General features: G+C 54.7%; 1 protein-coding gene across 1 annotated transcript in view; it reads right to left on the bottom strand.

Annotated features, from left to right (window-relative positions):
• LOC310952405 (intermembrane lipid transfer protein VPS13C-like) overlaps positions 1–17,500 on the bottom strand; it is a gene marked incomplete at its 5' end in the record, with an annotated part of 126,417 nt that overhangs the window by 33,734 nt on the left and 75,183 nt on the right. Inside the window, 7 exon segments of the mRNA XM_083921017.1 lie at positions 865–1,028; positions 4,984–5,059; positions 5,994–6,107; positions 8,837–8,918; positions 9,002–9,132; positions 11,996–12,109; positions 12,334–12,445. Coding sequence (XP_083777143.1) covers positions 865–1,028; positions 4,984–5,059; positions 5,994–6,107; positions 8,837–8,918; positions 9,002–9,132; positions 11,996–12,109; positions 12,334–12,445 — 793 coding nt within the window.

Genomic DNA, 17,500 nt, shown 5'->3' with positions numbered 1-17,500 from the left:
TAATGCTAGCTTTGTTATGAAGATGCAGCTAATGCTAGCTTTGTTATGAAGATGCAGCTAACGTTAGCTTTGTTATGAAGGTGCAGCTAATGCTAGCTTGGTTATGAAGATGCGGCTAACATTAGCTTTGTTATGAAGGTGCAGCTAACATTAGCTTTGTTATGAAGGTCCAGGATCAGAGGCTGGAGCTGCTGCCCCTGAGACCTGATCCAGGACCAGAGGCTGGAGCTGCCGCCCCTGAGACCTGATCCAGGATCAGAGGCTGGAGCTGCTGCCCCTGAGACCTGATCCAGGACCAGAGGCTGGAGCTGCCGCCCCTGAGACCTGATCCAGAACCAGAGGCTGGAGCTGCTGCCCCTGAGACCTGATCCAGGATCAGAGGCTGGAGCTGCTGCCCCTGAGACCTGATCCAGGACCAGAGGCTGGAGCTGCTGCCCCTGAGACCTGATCCAGGACCAGAGGCTGGAGCTGCTGCCCCTGAGACCTGATCCAGGATCAGAGGCTGGAGATGCTGCCTCTGAGACCTGATCCAGGATCAGAGGCTGGAGCTCCTGAGACCTGATCCAGGATCAGAGGCTGGAGCTGCTGCCCCTGAGACCTGATCCAGGATCAGAGGCTGGAGCTGCTGCCCCTGAGACCTGATCCAGGATCAGAGGCTGGAGCTGCTGCCCCTGAGACCTGATCCAGGATCAGAGGCTGGAGCTGCCGCCCCTGAGACCTGATCCAGGATCAGAGGCTGGAGCTGCTGCCCCTGAGACCTGATCCAGGATCAGAGGCTGGAGCTGCTGCCCCTGAGACCTGATCCAGGACCAGAGGCTGGAGCTGCTGCCCCTGAGGCCTGATCCAGGATGATTGATAGCGTACCTTGAGCAGCCCTTTGCCCCCCTTAGCCAGACTCTCTCCAAAGTCTCTGGGGGGCCGGTTCATGTCCTCCCGGCGTCTCTGCTGGAACTCTTTGTCCATGGTGATCGCTGCCAGACCTTTGCCCACAGAGCCCGTGATCTTAGACACCATCCCTGCAGCGCCACCTGCAGGACGGGAGGGACACGCATCACAGGACGGGAGGGACACGCATCACAGGACAGGGGGGACACGCATCACAGGACGGGAGGGACACGCATCACAGGAGGGAGGGACACGCATCACAGGACGGGAGGGACACGCATCACAGGACGGACACGCATCACAGGACGGGAGGGACACGCATCACAGGACGGGAGGGACACGCATCACAGGACGGGAGGGACACGCATCACAGGACGGGAGGGACACGCATCACAGGATGGGAGGGACACGCATCACAGGACGGGAGGGACACGCATCACAGGACGGGAGGGACACGCATCACAGGACGGGAGGGACACGCATCACAGGACGGGAGGGACACGCATCACAGGACGGACACGCATCACAGGACGGAGGGACACGCATCACAGGACGGGAGGGACACGCATCACAGGACGGGAGGGACACGCATCACAGGACGGACACGCATCACAGGACAGGAGGGACACGCATCACAGGACAGGAGGGACACGCATCACAGGACGGACACGCATCACAGGACGGGAGGGACACGCATCACAGGACGGAGGGACACGCATCACAGGAGGGAGGGACACGCATCACAGGACGGGAGGGACACGCATCACAGGACGGGAGGGACACGCATCACAGGACAGGAGGGACACGCATCACAGGACAGGAGGGACACGCATCACAGGACGGAGGGACACGCATCACAGGAGGGAGGGACACGCATCACAGGACGGGAGGGACACGCATCACAGGACGGGAGGGACACGCATCACAGGACGGGAGGGACACGCATCACAGGACGGGAGGGACACGCATCACAGGACGGGAGGGACACGCATCACAGGACGGGAGGGACACGCATCACAGGACGGACACGCATCACAGGACGGACACGCATCACAGGACGGGAGGGACACGCATCACAGGACGGAGGGACACGCATCACAGGACGGAGGGACACGCATCACAGGACGGGAGGGACACGCATCACAGGACGGACATGCATCACAGGACGGACACGCATCACAGGACGGGAGGGACACGCATCACAGGACGGACACGCATCACAGGACTGGAGGGACACGCATCACAGGACGGGAGGGACACGCATCACAGGACGGGAGGGACACGCATCACAGGACGGACACGCATCACAGGACGGGAGGGACACGCATCACAGGACAGGAGGGACACGCATCACAGGACGGGACGGACACGCATCACAGGACGGGAGGGACACGCATCACAGGACGGGACGGACACGCATCACAGGACGGAGGGACACGCATCACAGGACGGGAGGGACACGCATCACAGGACGGGAGGGACACGCATCACAGGACGGGAGGGACACGCATCACAGGACGGACATGCATCACAGGACGGACACGCATCACAGGACGGACACGCATCACAGGACGGACACGCATCACAGGACGGACGGACACGCATCACAGGACGGGAGGGACACGCATCACAGGACGGGACGGACACGCATCACAGGACGGAGGGACACGCATCACAGGACGGGAGGGACACGCATCACAGGACGGGAGGGACACGCATCACAGGACGGGAGGGACACGCATCACAGGACGGGAGGGACATGCATCACAGGACGGACACGCATCACAGGACAGGAGGGACACGCATCACAGGACGGACATGCATCACAGGACGGACACGCATCACAGGACAGGAGGGACACGCATCACAGGACGGGAGGGACACGCATCACAGGACAGGAGGGACACGCATCACAGGACAGGAGGGACACGCATCACAGGACGGACACGCATCACAGGACGGGAGGGACACGCATCACAGGACGGGAGGGACACGCATCACAGGACAGGAGGGACACGCATCACAGGACGGACATGCATCACAGGACGGACACGCATCACAGGACGGACACGCATCACAGGACGGACACGCATCACAGGACGGAGGGACACGCATCACAGGACGGGAGGGACACGCATCACAGGACGGGAGGGACACGCATCACAGGACGGGACGGACACGCATCACAGGACGGACACGCATCACAGGACAGGAGGGACACGCATCACAGGACGGGAGGGACACGCATCACAGGACGGGAGGGACACGCATCACAGGACGGGAGGGACACGCATCACAGGACGGACATGCATCACAGGACGGACACGCATCACAGGACGGGAGGGACACGCATCACAGGACGGGAGGGACACGCATCACAGGACGGGAGGGACACGCATCACAGGACGGAGGGACACGCATCACAGGACGGGAGGGACACGCATCACAGGACGGGAGGGACACGCATCACAGGACGGACACGCATCACAGGACGGGAGGGACACGCATCACAGGACGGACACGCATCACAGGACGGGAGGGACAGGCATCACAGGAGGGACACGCATCACAGGACGGACACGCATCACAGGACGGGAGGGACAGGCATCACAGGAGGGACACGCATCACAGGACGGGAGGGACACGCATCACAGGACGGGAGGGACACGCATCACAGGACAGGACGGACACGCATCACAGGAGGGACACGCATCACAGGACGGGAGGGACACGCATCACAGGACGGGAGGGACACGCATCACAGGACGGACACGCATCACAGGACGGGAGGGACACGCATCACAGGAGGGGAGGGACACGCATCACAGGAGGGACACGCATCACAGGACGGGAGGGACACGCATTACAGGACGGACACGCATCACAGGACGGAGGGACACGCATCACAGGACGGGACGGACACGCATCACAGGACGGGAGGGACACGCATCACAGGACGGGAGGGACACGCATCACAGGACGGAGGGACACGCATCACAGGACGGGAGGGACACGCATCACAGGACAGGAGGGACACGCATCACAGGACGGACACGCATCACAGGACGGGAGGGACACGCATTACAGGACGGACACGCATCACAGGACGGAGGGACACGCATCACAGGACGGGACGGACACGCATCACAGGACGGGAGGGACACGCATCACAGGACGGGAGGGACACGCATCACAGGACGGAGGGACACGCATCACAGGACGGGAGGGACACGCATCACAGGACGGGAGGGACACGCATCACAGGACGGAGGGACACGCATCACAGGACGGGAGGGACACGCATCACAGGACTGGAGGGACACGCATCACAGGACGGACACGCATCACAGGACGGGAGGGACACGCATCACAGGACGGACACGCATCACAGGACGGACACGCATCACAGGACGGGAGGGACACGCATCACAGGACAGGAGGGACACGCATCACAGGACGGGAGGGACACGCATCACAGGACGGACACGCATCACAGGACGGGAGGGACACGCATCACAGGACGGGAGGGACACGCATCACAGGACGGGAGGGACACGCATCACAGGACGGGAGGGACACGCATCACAGGACGGGAGGGACACGCATCACAGGACGGGAGGGACACGCATCACAGGAGGGACACGCATCACAGGACGGACACGCATCACAGGACGGGAGAGGAAGAGGCTCCACATTCACGGTTCAGGTTCTGGTCCAGACTCAGGTTCTGGTTCTGGTTCAGACTTTGGTTCAGTTTCTGGTTCAGACTCTGGTCCAGGTTCTGGTCCAGACTCCGGTTCAGACTCTGGTTCAGGTTCTGGTTCAGACTCTGGTCCAGACTCTGGTCCAGACTCCGGTTCAGACTCTGGTTCAGGTTCTGGTCCAGACTCCGGTTCAGACTCTGGTTCAGGTTCTGGTTCAGACTCTGGTCCAGACTCTGGTTCAGACTCTGGTCCAGGTTCTGGTCCAGACTCCGGTTCAGACTCTGGTCCAGGTTCTGGTTCAGACTCTGGTTCAGGTTCTGGTTCAGACTCTGGTTCAGGTTCTGGTTCAGACTCTGGTTCAGGTTCTGGTTCAGGTTCTGGTTCAGGTTCTTACCGACGGTGTGACCCAGCAGGCTGCGGACTCCGATCACGAATCCTTCAGCGAACTCCTCTGGACCCTGAACGGCGCCCTGAGGGACACAGAGGCTGTTAGACTGCAGGTCTTCACAGGTCCCCTCAGAGTCCTGGACCAGGTCCCCTCAGAGTCCTGGACCAGGTCCCCTCAGAGTCCTGGACCAGGTCCCCTCAGAGTCCTGGACCAGGTCCCTTCAGAGTCCTGGACCAGGTCCCCTCAGAGACCTGGACCAGGTCCCCTCAGAGTCCTGGACCAGGTCCCTTCAGAGTCCTGGACCAGGTCCCATCAGAGTCCTGGACCAGGTCCCCTCAGAGTCCTGGACCAGGTCCCCTCAGAGTCCTGGACCAGGTCCCTTGAGATCATTAATAAATTATGTTTATGTAAAAAACACGACGACTGTCTGTGTGTGTGTGTGTGTGTGTGTGTGTGTGTGTGTGTGTGTGTGTCTGTGTGTGTGTGTGTGTGTGTGTGTGTGTGTGTCTGTGTGTGTGTGTGTGTCTGTCTGTGTGTCTGTGTGTGTGTGTGTGTGTGTGTGTGTCTGTGTGTGTGTGTGTGTCTGTGTGTGTGTGTGTGTGTGTGTGTGTGTGTGTGTGTGTGTGTGTGTGTGTGTCTGTGTGTGTGTGTGTGTGTGTGTGTGTGTGTGTGTGTCTGTGTGTGTCTGTGTGTGTGTGTCTGTGTGTGTGTGTGTGTGTGTGTGTGTGTGTCTGTGTGTGTGTGTGTGTGTGTGAGTGTGTGTCTGTGTGTGTGTGTGTGTGTGTGTGTGTGTCTGTGTGTGTGTGTGTGTGTGTGTGTGTGTGTGTGTGTGTGTGTGTGTGTGTCTGTGTGTGTGTCTGTGTGTGTGTGTGTGTGTCTGTGTGTGTGTGTGTGTCTGTGTGTGTGTCTGTGTGTGTGTGTGTGTGTGTGTGTGTGTGTGTGTGTGTGTCTGTGTGTGTGTGTGTGTCTGTGTGTGTGTGTGTGTGTGTGTGTGTGTGTGTGTGTGTGTGTGTTACCTGGAAGGGTTCGTAGAAGAAAGCCTCCACTCCCTCAGAAAAACCTCTGATGAGTCCAAACGGGTTTCCAAGGACGTCCAGACCCAGAACCAGAACATACATCTGCTTCAGGAACTGCAGGAGCCACAGGACCCGGGATCAGAACCCGGGTCCAGGACCCGGGATCAGAACCCGGGTCCAGGACCCTGGTCTTAGGTCTCAGCTCCAGGACCCGGGTCTGAGGTCTCAGGTCCAGGACCCGGGTCTGAGGTCTCAGGTCCAGGACCCTGGTCTTAGGTCTCAGGTCCAGGACCCTGGTCTTAGGTCTCAGGTCCAGGACCCAGGTCTTAGGTCTCAGGTCCAGGACCCGGGTCTTAGGTCTCAGGTCCAGGACCCGGGTCTTAGGTCTCAGGTCCAGGACCCGGGTCTGAGGTCTCAGGTCCAGGACCCTGGTCTTAGGTCTCAGGTCCAGGACCTGGGTCTTAGGTCTCAGGTCCAGGACCCTGGTCTTAGGTCTCAGGTCCAGGACCCTGGTCTTAGATCTCAGGTCCAGGACCCGGGTGTGAGGTCTCAGGTCCAGGACCCTGGTCTTAGGTCTCAGGTCCAGGACCCTGGTCTGAGGTCTCAGGTCCAGGACCCTGGTCTTAGGTCTCAGGTCCAGGACCCTGGTCTTAGGTCTCAGGTCCAGGACCCGGGTCTTAGGTCTCAGGTCCAGGACCCGGGTCTTAGGTCTCAGGTCCAGGACCCGGGTCTGAGGTCTCAGGTCCAGGACCCTGGTCTTAGGTCTCAGGTCCAGGACCCGGGTCTTAGGTCTCAGGTCCAGGACCCTGGTCTTAGGTCTCAGGTCCAGGACCCTGGTCTTAGATCTCAGGTCCAGGACCCGGGTGTGAGGTCTCAGGTCCAGGACCCTGGTCTTAGGTCTCAGGTCCAGGACCCTGGTCTGAGGTCTCAGGTCCAGGACCCTGGTCTTAGGTCTCAGGTCCAGGACCCTGGTCTTAGGTCTCAGGTCCAGGACCCAGGTCTTAGGTCTCAGGTCCAGGACCCTGGTCTTAGGTCTCAGGTCCAGGACCCGGGTCTTAGGTCTCAGGTCCAGGACCCTGGTCTTAGGTCTCAGGTCCAGGACCCTGGTCTTAGATCTCAGGTCCAGGACCCGGGTGTGAGGTCTCAGGTCCAGGACCCTGGTCTTAGGTCTCAGGTCCAGGACCCGGGTCTGAGGTCTCAGGTCCAGGACCCGGGTCTGAGGTCTCAGGTCCAGGACCCGGGTCTGAGGTCTCAGGTCCAGGACCCTGGTCTTAGGTCTCAGGTCCAGGACCCTGGTCTTAGGTCTCAGGTCCAGGACCCGGGTCTGAGGTCTCAGGTCCAGGACCCGGGTGTGAGGTCTCAGGTCCAGGACCCTGGTCTTAGGTCTCAGGTCCAGGACCCGGGTCTGAGGTCTCAGGTCCAGGACCCGGGTCTGAGGTCTCAGGTCCAGGACCCGGGTCTGAGGTCTCAGGTCCAGGACCCGGGTCTGAGGTCTCAGGTCCAGGACCCTGGTCTTAGGTCTCAGGTCCAGGACCCGGGTCTTAGGTCTCAGGTCCAGGACCCTGGTCTTAGGTCTCAGGTCCAGGACCCTGGTCTTAGGTCTCAGGTCCAGGACCCGGGTCTTAGGTCTCAGGTCCAGGACCCTGGTCTTAGGTCTCAGGTCCAGGACCCTGGTCTTAGATCTCAGGTCCAGGACCCGGGTGTGAGGTCTCAGGTCCAGGACCCTGGTCTTAGGTCTCAGGTCCAGGACCCGGGTCTGAGGTCTCAGGTCCAGGACCCGGGTCTGAGGTCTCAGGTCCAGGACCCGGGTCTGAGGTCTCAGGTCCAGGACCCTGGTCTTAGGTCTCAGGTCCAGGACCCTGGTCTTAGGTCTCAGGTCCAGGACCCGTGTCTGAGGTCTCAGGTCCAGGACCCTGGTCTTAGGTCTCAGGTCCAGGACCCTGGTCTTAGGTCTCAGGTCCAGGACCCGGGTCTTAGGTCTCAGGTCCAGGACCCGGGTGTGAGGTCTCAGGTCCAGGACCCTGGTCTTAGGTCTCAGGTCCAGGACCCGGGTCTGAGGTCTCAGGTCCAGGACCCGGGTCTGAGGTCTCAGGTCCAGGACCCGGGTCTGAGGTCTCAGGTCCAGGACCCGGGTCTGAGGTCTCAGGTCCAGGACCCTGGTCTTAGGTCTCAGGTCCAGGACCCGGGTCTGAGGTCTCAGGTCCAGGACCCGGGTCTGAGGTCTCAGGTCCAGGACCCTGGTCTTAGGTCTCAGGTCCAGGACCCGGGTCTGAGGTCTCAGGTCCAGGACCACCCGGGTCTGAGGTCTCAGGTCCAGGACCCGGGTCTGAGGTCTCAGGTCCAGGACCCGGGTCTTAGGTCTCAGGTCCAGGACCCAGGTCTTAGGTCTCAGGTCCAGGACCGGGTCTTAGGTCTCAGGTCCAGGACCCAGGTCTTAGGTCTCAGGTCCAGGACCCTGGTCTTAGGTCTCAGGTCCAGGACCCGGGTCTGAGGTCTCAGGTCCAGGACCCGGGTCTTAGGTCTCAGGTCCAGGACCTGGGTCTGAGGTCTCAGGTCCAGGACCCTGGTCTTAGGTCTCAGGTCCAGGACCCTGGTCTTAGGTCCAGGACCCGGGTCTTAGGTCTCAGGTCCAGGACCCTGGTCTTAGGTCTCAGGTCCAGGACCCGGGTCTTAGGTCTCAGGTCCAGAACCCGGGTCTTAAATCTCAGGTCCAGGACCCGGGTCTTAGGTCTCAGGTCCAGGACCCGGGTCTTAAATCTCAGGTCCAGGACCCTGGTCTTAGGTCTCAGGTCCAGGACCCGGGTCTGAGGTCTCAGGTCCAGGACCCGGGTCTGAGGTCTCACCTGCTCGGTGTAGTGGCGCACCGCCGCCCACATCAGCGTCTCTCGGCGGTAGAACTGGTGCTTGACCTGGAAGCAGGCGAGTCTGAGGAGACACCAGAGGCTGAGCTCACGCAGGTCCGGACCCACGGCCCACAATGCACCTCTCCACCACAGGAAGTGACTCACTTGAAGATGAGGTCGTCCACGTCCGTCAGCGTGGCGCCGATGCTCTTCAGCAGCAGGTTCAGAGACTGGACGGCTGCGGCCTCCTGAGACGGGTCGTCACCGCTGGAGCCCAGGGACAGGCTGAGGTGGAGCTGGGAGATAAACAACAACAACAACAACATAAACAACAACAACATAAACAACAACAACAACAGGGACAGGCTGAGGTGGAGCTGGGAGATAAACAACAACAACAACAACAACATAAACAACAACAACATAAACAACAACAACAACAACAACAGGGACAGGCTGAGGTGGAGCTGGGAGATAAACAACAACAACAACATAAACAACAACATAAACAACAACAACAGCAGGGACAGGCTGAGGTGGAGCTGGGAGATAAACAACAACAACAACAACATAAACAACAACAACAACAGGGACAGGCTGAGGTGGAGCTGGGACATAAACAACAACATAAACAACAACAACAACATAAACAACAACAGGGACAGGCTGAGGTGGAGCTGGGACATAAACAACAACATAAACAACAACAACAACAACAACAACAAGAACAACAACATAAACAACAACAACATAAACAACAACAACAACAGGGACAGGCTGAGGTGGAGCTGGGAGATAAACAACAACAACAACAACAACAACAACAGGGACAGGCTGAGGTGGAGCTGGGAGATAAACAACAACAACAACAACATAAACAACAACAACATAAACAACAACAAAAACAGGGACAGGCTGAGGTGGAGCTGGGAGATAAACAACAACAACAACATAAACAACAACAACAACAACAGGGACAGGCTGAGGTGGAGCTGGGAGATAAATAACAACAACAACAACATAAACAACAACAACAACAACATAAACAACAACAACAACAACAACATAAACAACAACAACAACAGGGACCGGCTGAGGTGGAGCTGGGACATAAACAACAACAACAACATAAACAACAACAACAACATAAACAACAACAACATAAACAACAACAGGGACAGGCTGAGGTGGAGCTGGGACATAAACAACAACAACAACATAAACAACAACAACATATACAACAACAACAGGGACAGGCTGAGGTGGAGCTGGGACATAAACAACAACAACAACAACATAAACAACAGGGACAGGCTGAGGTGGAGCTGGGAGATAAACAACAATTACAACAACATAAACAACAACAACATAAACAACAACAACAACAGGGACAGGCTGAGGTGGAGCTGGGAGATAAACAACAACAACAACAACAACATAAACAACAACAACAACAACAACAACAACAGGGACAGGCTGAGGTGGAGCTGGGAGATAAACAACAACAACAACAACATAAACAACAACAACAACATAAACAACAACATAAACATCAACAACAACACCAACAACAGGGACAGGCTGAGGTGGAGCTGGGAGATAAACAACAACAACAACAACATAAACAACAACAACAACATAAACAACAACATAAACATCAACAACAACACCAACAACAGGGACAGGCTGAGGTGGAGCTGGGAGATAAACAACAACAACATAAACAACATAAACAACAACAACATAAACAACAACAACATAAACAACATCAACAACATAAACAACAACAACAACAACAGGGGCAGGCTGAGGTGGAGCTGGGACATAAACAACAACAACAACAACATAAACAACAACAACAACAGGGACAGGCTGAGGTGGAGCTGGGAGATAAACAACAACAACAACATAAACAACAACAACATAAACAACAACAACAGGGACAGGCTGAGGTGGAGCTGGGAGATAAACAACAACAACAACATAAACAACAACAACAACAACAGGGACAGGCTGAGGTGGAGCTGGGAGATAAGTAACAACAACAACAACATAAACAACAACAACAACAACATAAACAACAACAACAACAACATAAACAACAACAACAACAGGGACCGGCTGAGGTGGAGCTGGGAGATAAACAACAACAACAACAACATAAACAACAACAACATAAACAACAACATAAACATCAACAACAACACCAACAACAGGGACAGGCTGAGGTGGAGCTGGGAGATAAACAACAACAACAACAACATAAACAACAACAACATAAACAACAACAACAACATAAACAACAACATAAACATCAACAACAACACCAACAACAGGGACAGGCTGAGGTGGAGCTGGGAGATAAACAACAACAACATAAACAACATAAACAACAACAACAACAACATAAACAACAACAACATAAACAACAACAACAACATAAAAAACAACATAAACAACAACAACAACAACAGGGACAAGCTGAGGTGGAGCTGGGAGATAAACAACAACAACAACATAAACAACAACAGGGACAAGCTGAGGTGGAGCTGGGACCTAAACAACAACATAAACAACAACAACAACATAAACAACAACAACAACAACAGGGACAGGCTGAGGTGGAGCTGGGACATAAACAACAACATAAACAACAACAACATAAACAACAACAGGGACAGGCTGAGGTGGAGCTGGGACATAAACAACAACAACAACAACATAAACAACAACATAAACAACAACAACATAAACAACAGGGACAGGCTGAGGTGGAGCTGGGACATAAACAACAACAACAACAACATAAACAACATAAACAACAACAACAACAACAACATAAACAACAACAACTGGTCCTGGTTCAGGTTCAGGTCCTGGTCCTGGTTCTGGACCTGGTCCTGGTCCTGGTTCTGGACCTGGTCCTGGTCCTGGACCTGGTCCTGGTCCTGGTCCTGGACCTGGTCCTGGTTCTGGACCTGGTCCTGGTTCAGGTTCAGGTCCTGGTCCTGGTCCTGGACCTGGTCCTGGTCCTGGTTCTGGACCTGGTCCTGGTTCAGGTCCTGGTTCTGGTCCTGGTCCTGGACCTGGTCCTGGTCCTGGTTCTGGACCTGGTCCTGGTTCTGAAGTAGACCTGTTGGGGAGGATCTAAACCCTCACCTTGATGGGTGAGACGTGGAAATGCTCGAAGAAGCTGAGTCCTGACGTGTCGGAGAGCGACGCCTCCATCAGCTCCGTCTGCAGCAGCTGCAGGTCCCTGTCCAGCAGCCCGGCCTGCAACACAACAACAACAACAATAAACAACAACAACAACAACAACAACAACAGAGACTCAGTCTGCAGCAGCTGCAGGTCCCTGTCCAGCAGCCCGGCCTGCAACACAACAACAACAACAACAATAAACAACAACAATAACAACAACAACAACAACAACAGCAACAACAACAACAACAACAACAACAATAACAACAACAACAACAACAACAGCGTTGCTCTACCTTCTGCCCGTGGGCGTCGGGGGCGGCAGAGGGGGGGAGCAGGGCCGAGACGGCGCCCAGGAACCCCTGATCCACCTTCACCGCCATCTCCTGGACCAGGACCATGAAGTACCTGAGGCACAGTGGACACGGACACGCTTCAGTCACATCAGAGTCACAGGTTCAAGTCCTGAGAGACGGGTCGTTACTTTAACGGGTCGTTACTTTAACGGGTCGTTGCTTTAACGGGTCGTCGCTCTCTTTAACGGGTCGTTGCTCTCTTTAACGGGTCGTTACTTTAACGGGTCGTTACTTTAACGGGTCGTTACTCTCTTTAACGGGTCGTTGCTCTCTTTAACGGGTCGTCGCTCTCTTTAACGGGTCGTTGCTCTCTTTAACGGGTCGTCGCTCTCTTTAACGGGTCGTCGCTCTCTTTAACGGGTCGTTGCTCTCTTTAACGGGTCGTTGCTTTAACGGGTCGTTACTCTCTTTAACGGGTCGTCGCTCTCTTTAACGGGTCGTCGCTCTCTTTAACGGGTCGTTACTCTCTTTAACGGGTCGTTGCTCTCTTTAACGGGTCGTCGCTCTCTTTAACGGGTCGTCGCTCTCTTTAACGGGTCGTCGCTCTCTTTAACGGGTCGTCGCTCTCTTTAACGGGTCGTTGCTCTCTTTAACGGGTCGTCGCTCTCTTTAACGGGTCGTTGCTCTCTTTAACGGGTCGTTGCTCTCTTTAACGGGTCGTCGCTCTCTTTAACGGGTCGTCGCTCTCTTTAACGGGTCGTTGCTCTCTTTAACGGGTCGTCGCTCTCTTTAACGGGTCGTTGCTCTCTTTAACGGGTCGTTGCTCTCTTTAACGGGTCGTCGCTCTCTTTAACGGGTCGTTGCTCTCTTTAACGGGTCGTTGCTCTCTTTAACGGGTCGTCGCTCTCTTTAACGGGTCGTTGCTCTCTTTAACGGGTCGTTGCTCTCTTTAACGGGTCGTTGCTCTCTTTAACGGGTCGTTACTCTCTTTAACGGGTCGTTACTCTCTTTAACGGGTCGTTACTCTCTTTAACGGGTCGTTACTTTAACGGGTCGTTACTCTCTTTAACGGGTCGTTACTTTAACGGGTCGTTACTCTCTTTAACGGGTCGTCGCTCTCTTTAACGGGTCGTCGCTTTAACGGGTCGTCTCTTTAACGGGTCGTCGCTCTCTTTAACGGGTCGTCTCTTTAACGGGTCGTCGCTCTCTTTAACGGGTCGTTACTCTCTTTAACGGGTCGTTACTCTCTTTAACGGGTCGTTGCTCTCTTTAACGGGTCGTTGCTCTCTTTAACGGGTCGTTACTCTCTTTAACGGGTCGTTACTTTAACGGGTCGTCGCTCTCTTTAACGAGTCGTCGCTCTCTTTAACGGGTCGTTGCTCTCTTTAACGGGTCGTTGCTCTCTTTAACGGGTCGTTACTTTAACGGGTCGTTGCTCTCTTTAACGGGTCGTCGCTCTCTTTAACGGGTCGTTGCTCTCTTTAACGGGTCGTTGCTCTCTTTAACGGGTCGTTGCTCTCTTTAACGGGTCGTTGCTCTCTTTAACGGGTCGTTGCTCTCTTTAACGGGTCGTCGCTCTCTTTAACGGGTCGTTACTCTCTTTAACGGGTCGTCGCTTTAACGGGTCGTTGCTCTCTTTAACGGGTCGTCGCTCTCTTTAACGGGTCGTCGCTCTCTTTAACGGGTCGTCGCTTTAACGGGTCGTTGCTCTCTTTAACGGGTCGTCGCTCTCTTTAACGGGTCGTTACTCTCTTTAACGGGTCGTCGCTCTCTTTAACGGGTCGTTGCTCTCTTTAACGGGTCGTCGCTCTCTTTAACGGGTCGTTGCTTTAACGGGTCGTTGCTCTCTTTAACGGGTCGTTGCTCTCTTTAACGGGTCGTCGCTCTCTTTAACGGGTCGTCGCTCTCTTTAACGGGTCGTCGCTCTCTTTAACGGGTCGTTGCTCTCTTTAACGGGTCGTCGCTCTCTTTAACGGGTCGTTGCTCTCTTTAACGGGTCGTTGCTCTCTTTAACGGGTCGTCGCTCTCTTTAACGGGTCGTCGCTCTCTTTAACGGGTCGTCGCTCTCTTTAACGGGTCGTCGCTCTCTTTAACGGGTCGTCGCTCTCTTTAACGGGTCGTTGCTCTCTTTAACGGGTCGTTACTTTAACGGGTCGTTACTTTAACGGGTCGTTGCTCTCTTTAACGGGTCGTCGCTCTCTTTAACGGGTCGTCGCTCTCTTTAACGGGTCGTCGCTCTCTTTAACGGGTCGTCGCTCTCTTTAACGGGTCGTTACTTTAACGGGTCGTCGCTTTAACGGGTCGTTGCTCTCTTTAACGGGTCGTTACTCTCTTTAACGGGTCGTTGCTCTCTTTAACGGGTCGTCGCTCTCTTTAACGGGTCGTTACTCTCTTTAACGGGTCGTTGCTCTCTTTAACGGGTCGTTGCTCTCTTTAACGGGTCGTTGCTCTCTTTAACGGGTCGTCGCTCTCTTTAACGGGTCGTTGCTCTCTTTAACGGGTCGTTACTTTAACGGGTCGTTACTTTAACGGGTCGTTACTTTAACGGGTCGTTGCTCTCTTTAACGGGTCGTTGCTCTCTTTAACGGGTCGTCGCTCTCTTTAACGGGTCGTTGCTTTAACGGGTCGTTGCTCTCTTTAACGGGTCGTTGCTCTCTTTAACGGGTCGTCGCTCTCTTTAACGGGTCGTTACTTTAACGGGTCGTTACTTTAACGGGTCGTTACTTTAACGGGTCGTTGCTCTCTTTAACGGGTCGTCGCTCTCTTTAACGGGTCGTCGCTCTCTTTAACGGGTCGTTGCTCTCTTTAACGGGTCGTTGCTCTCTTTAACGGGTCGTTGCTCTCTTTAACGGGTCGTTACTTTAACGGGTCGTTACTTTAACGGGTCGTTGCTCTCTTTAACGGGTCGTTGCTCTCTTTAACGGGTCGTTGCTCTCTTTAACGGGTCGTTACTTTAACGGGTCGTTGCTCTCTTTAACGGGTCGTCGCTCTCTTTAACGGGTCGTCGCTCTCTTTAACGGGTCGTCGCTCTCTTTAACGGGTCGTCGCTCTCTTTAACGGGTCGTTACTTTAACGGGTCGTTGCTCTCTTTAACGGGTCGTTGCTCTCTTTAACGGGTCGTTACTCTCTTTAACGGGTCGTTACTTTAACGGGTCGTTGCTCTCTTTAACGGGTCGCCGCTCTCTTTAACGGGTCGTCGCTCTCTTTAACGGGTCGTCGCTCTCTTTAACGGGTCGTCGCTCTCTTTAACGGGTCGTTGCTCTCTTTAACGGGTCGTTACTCTCTTTAACGGGTCGTTGCTCTCTTTAACGGGTCGTCGCTCTCTTTAACGGGTCGTCGCTCTCTTTAACGGGTCGTTACTCTCTTTAACGGGTCGTCGCTCTCTTTAACGGGTCGTCACTCTCTTTAACGGGTCGTTACTCTCTTTAACGGGTCGTTACTCTCTTTAACGGGTCGTTGCTCTCTTTAACGGGTCGTCGCTCTCTTTAACGGGTCGTCGCTCTCTTTAACGGGTCGTTGCTCTCTTTAACGGGTCATTGCTCTCTTTAACGGGTCGTTACTTTAACGGGTCGCTCTCTTTAACGGGTCGTCGCTCTCTTTAACGGGTCGTCGCTCTCTTTAACGGGTCGTTGCTCTCTTTAACGGGTCGTTGCTCTCTTTAACGGGTCGCTCTCTTTAACGGGTCGTTACTCTCTTTAACGGGTCGTTGCTCTCTTTAACGGGTCGTCGCTCTCTTTAACGGGTCGTTACTCTCTTTAACGGGTCGTTGCTCTCTTTAACGGGTCGTTGCTCTCTTTAACGGGTCGTCGCTCTCTTTAACGGGTCGTTGCTCTCTTTAACGGGTCGTTGCTCTCTTTAACGGGTCGTCGCTCTCTTTAACGGGTCGTTGCTCTCTTTAACGGGTCGTTACTCTCTTTAACGGGTCGTCGCTCTCTTTAACGGGTCGTTGCTCTCTTTAACGGGTCGTCGCTCTCTTTAACGGGTCGTTGCTTTAACGGGTCGTTGCTCTCTTTAACGGGTCGTTGCTCTCTTTAACGGGTCGTTGCTCTCTTTAACGGGTCGTTGCTCTCTTTAACGGGTCGTTGCTCTCTTTAACGGGTCGCCGCTCTCTTTAACGGGTCGCTCTCTTTAACGGGTCGTTACTCTCTTTAACGGGTCGTTGCTCTCTTTAACGGGTCGTCGCTCTCTTTAACGGGTCGTTACTCTCTTTAACGGGTCGTTGCTCTCTTTAACGGGTCGTTGCTCTCTTTAACGGGTCGTTGCTCACGTTAACGGTCGTTGCTCTCTTTAACGGGTCGTTACTCTCTTTAACGGGTCGTCGCTCTCTTTAACGGGTCGTCGCTCTCTTTAACGGGTCGTTGCTCACGTTAACGGGTCGTTGCTCTCTTTAACGGGTCGTTGCTCTCTTTAACGGGTCGTTGCTCTCTTTAACGGGTCGTTGCTCTCTTTAACGGGTCGTTGCTCTCTTTAACGGGTCGTTGCTCTCTTTAACGGGTCGTTACTTTAACGGGTCGTTGCTCTCTTTAACGGGTCGTTACTCTCTTTAACGGGTCGTTGCTCTCTTTAACGGTCGTCGCTCTCTTTAACGGGTCGTCGCTCTCTTTAACGGGTCGTCGCTCTCTTTAACGGGTCGTCGCTCTCTTTAACGGGTCGTCGCTCTCTTTAACGGGTCGTTGCTCTCTTTAACGGGTCGTTGCTCTCTTTAACGGGTCGTTGCTCTCTTTAACGGGTCGTTGCTCTCTTTAACGGGTCGTTGCTCTCTTTAACGGGTCGTTGCTCTCTTTAACGGGTCGTTACTTTAACGGGTCGTTGCTCTCTTTAACGGGTCGTTACTCTCTTTAACGGGTCGTTACTCTCTTTAACGGGTCGTCGCTCTCTTTAACGGGTCGTCGCTCTCTTTAACGGTCATTGCTCACGTTAACGGTCGTTGCTCACGTTAACGGTCGTTGCTCACGTTAACGGTCGTTGCTCACGTTAACGGTCGTTGCTCACGTTAACGGTCGTTGCTCACGTTAACGGTCGTTGCTCACGTTAACGGTCGTTGCTCACGTTAACGGTCGTTGCTCACGTTAACGGTCGTTGCTCACGTTAACGGTCGTTGCTCACGTTAACGGTCGTCGCTCTCTTTAACGGGTCGTCGCTCTCTTTAACGGTCATTGCTCACGTT

Source organism: Echiichthys vipera (genome assembly GCF_963691815.1).
Source record: "Echiichthys vipera genome assembly, chromosome: 1".
Taxonomy (NCBI): Eukaryota; Metazoa; Chordata; class Actinopteri; order Perciformes; family Trachinidae; genus Echiichthys; species Echiichthys vipera.
The sequence above is the reverse complement of the archived record's forward strand: the minus strand, read 5'-3'. Positions and strand labels throughout refer to the sequence as shown.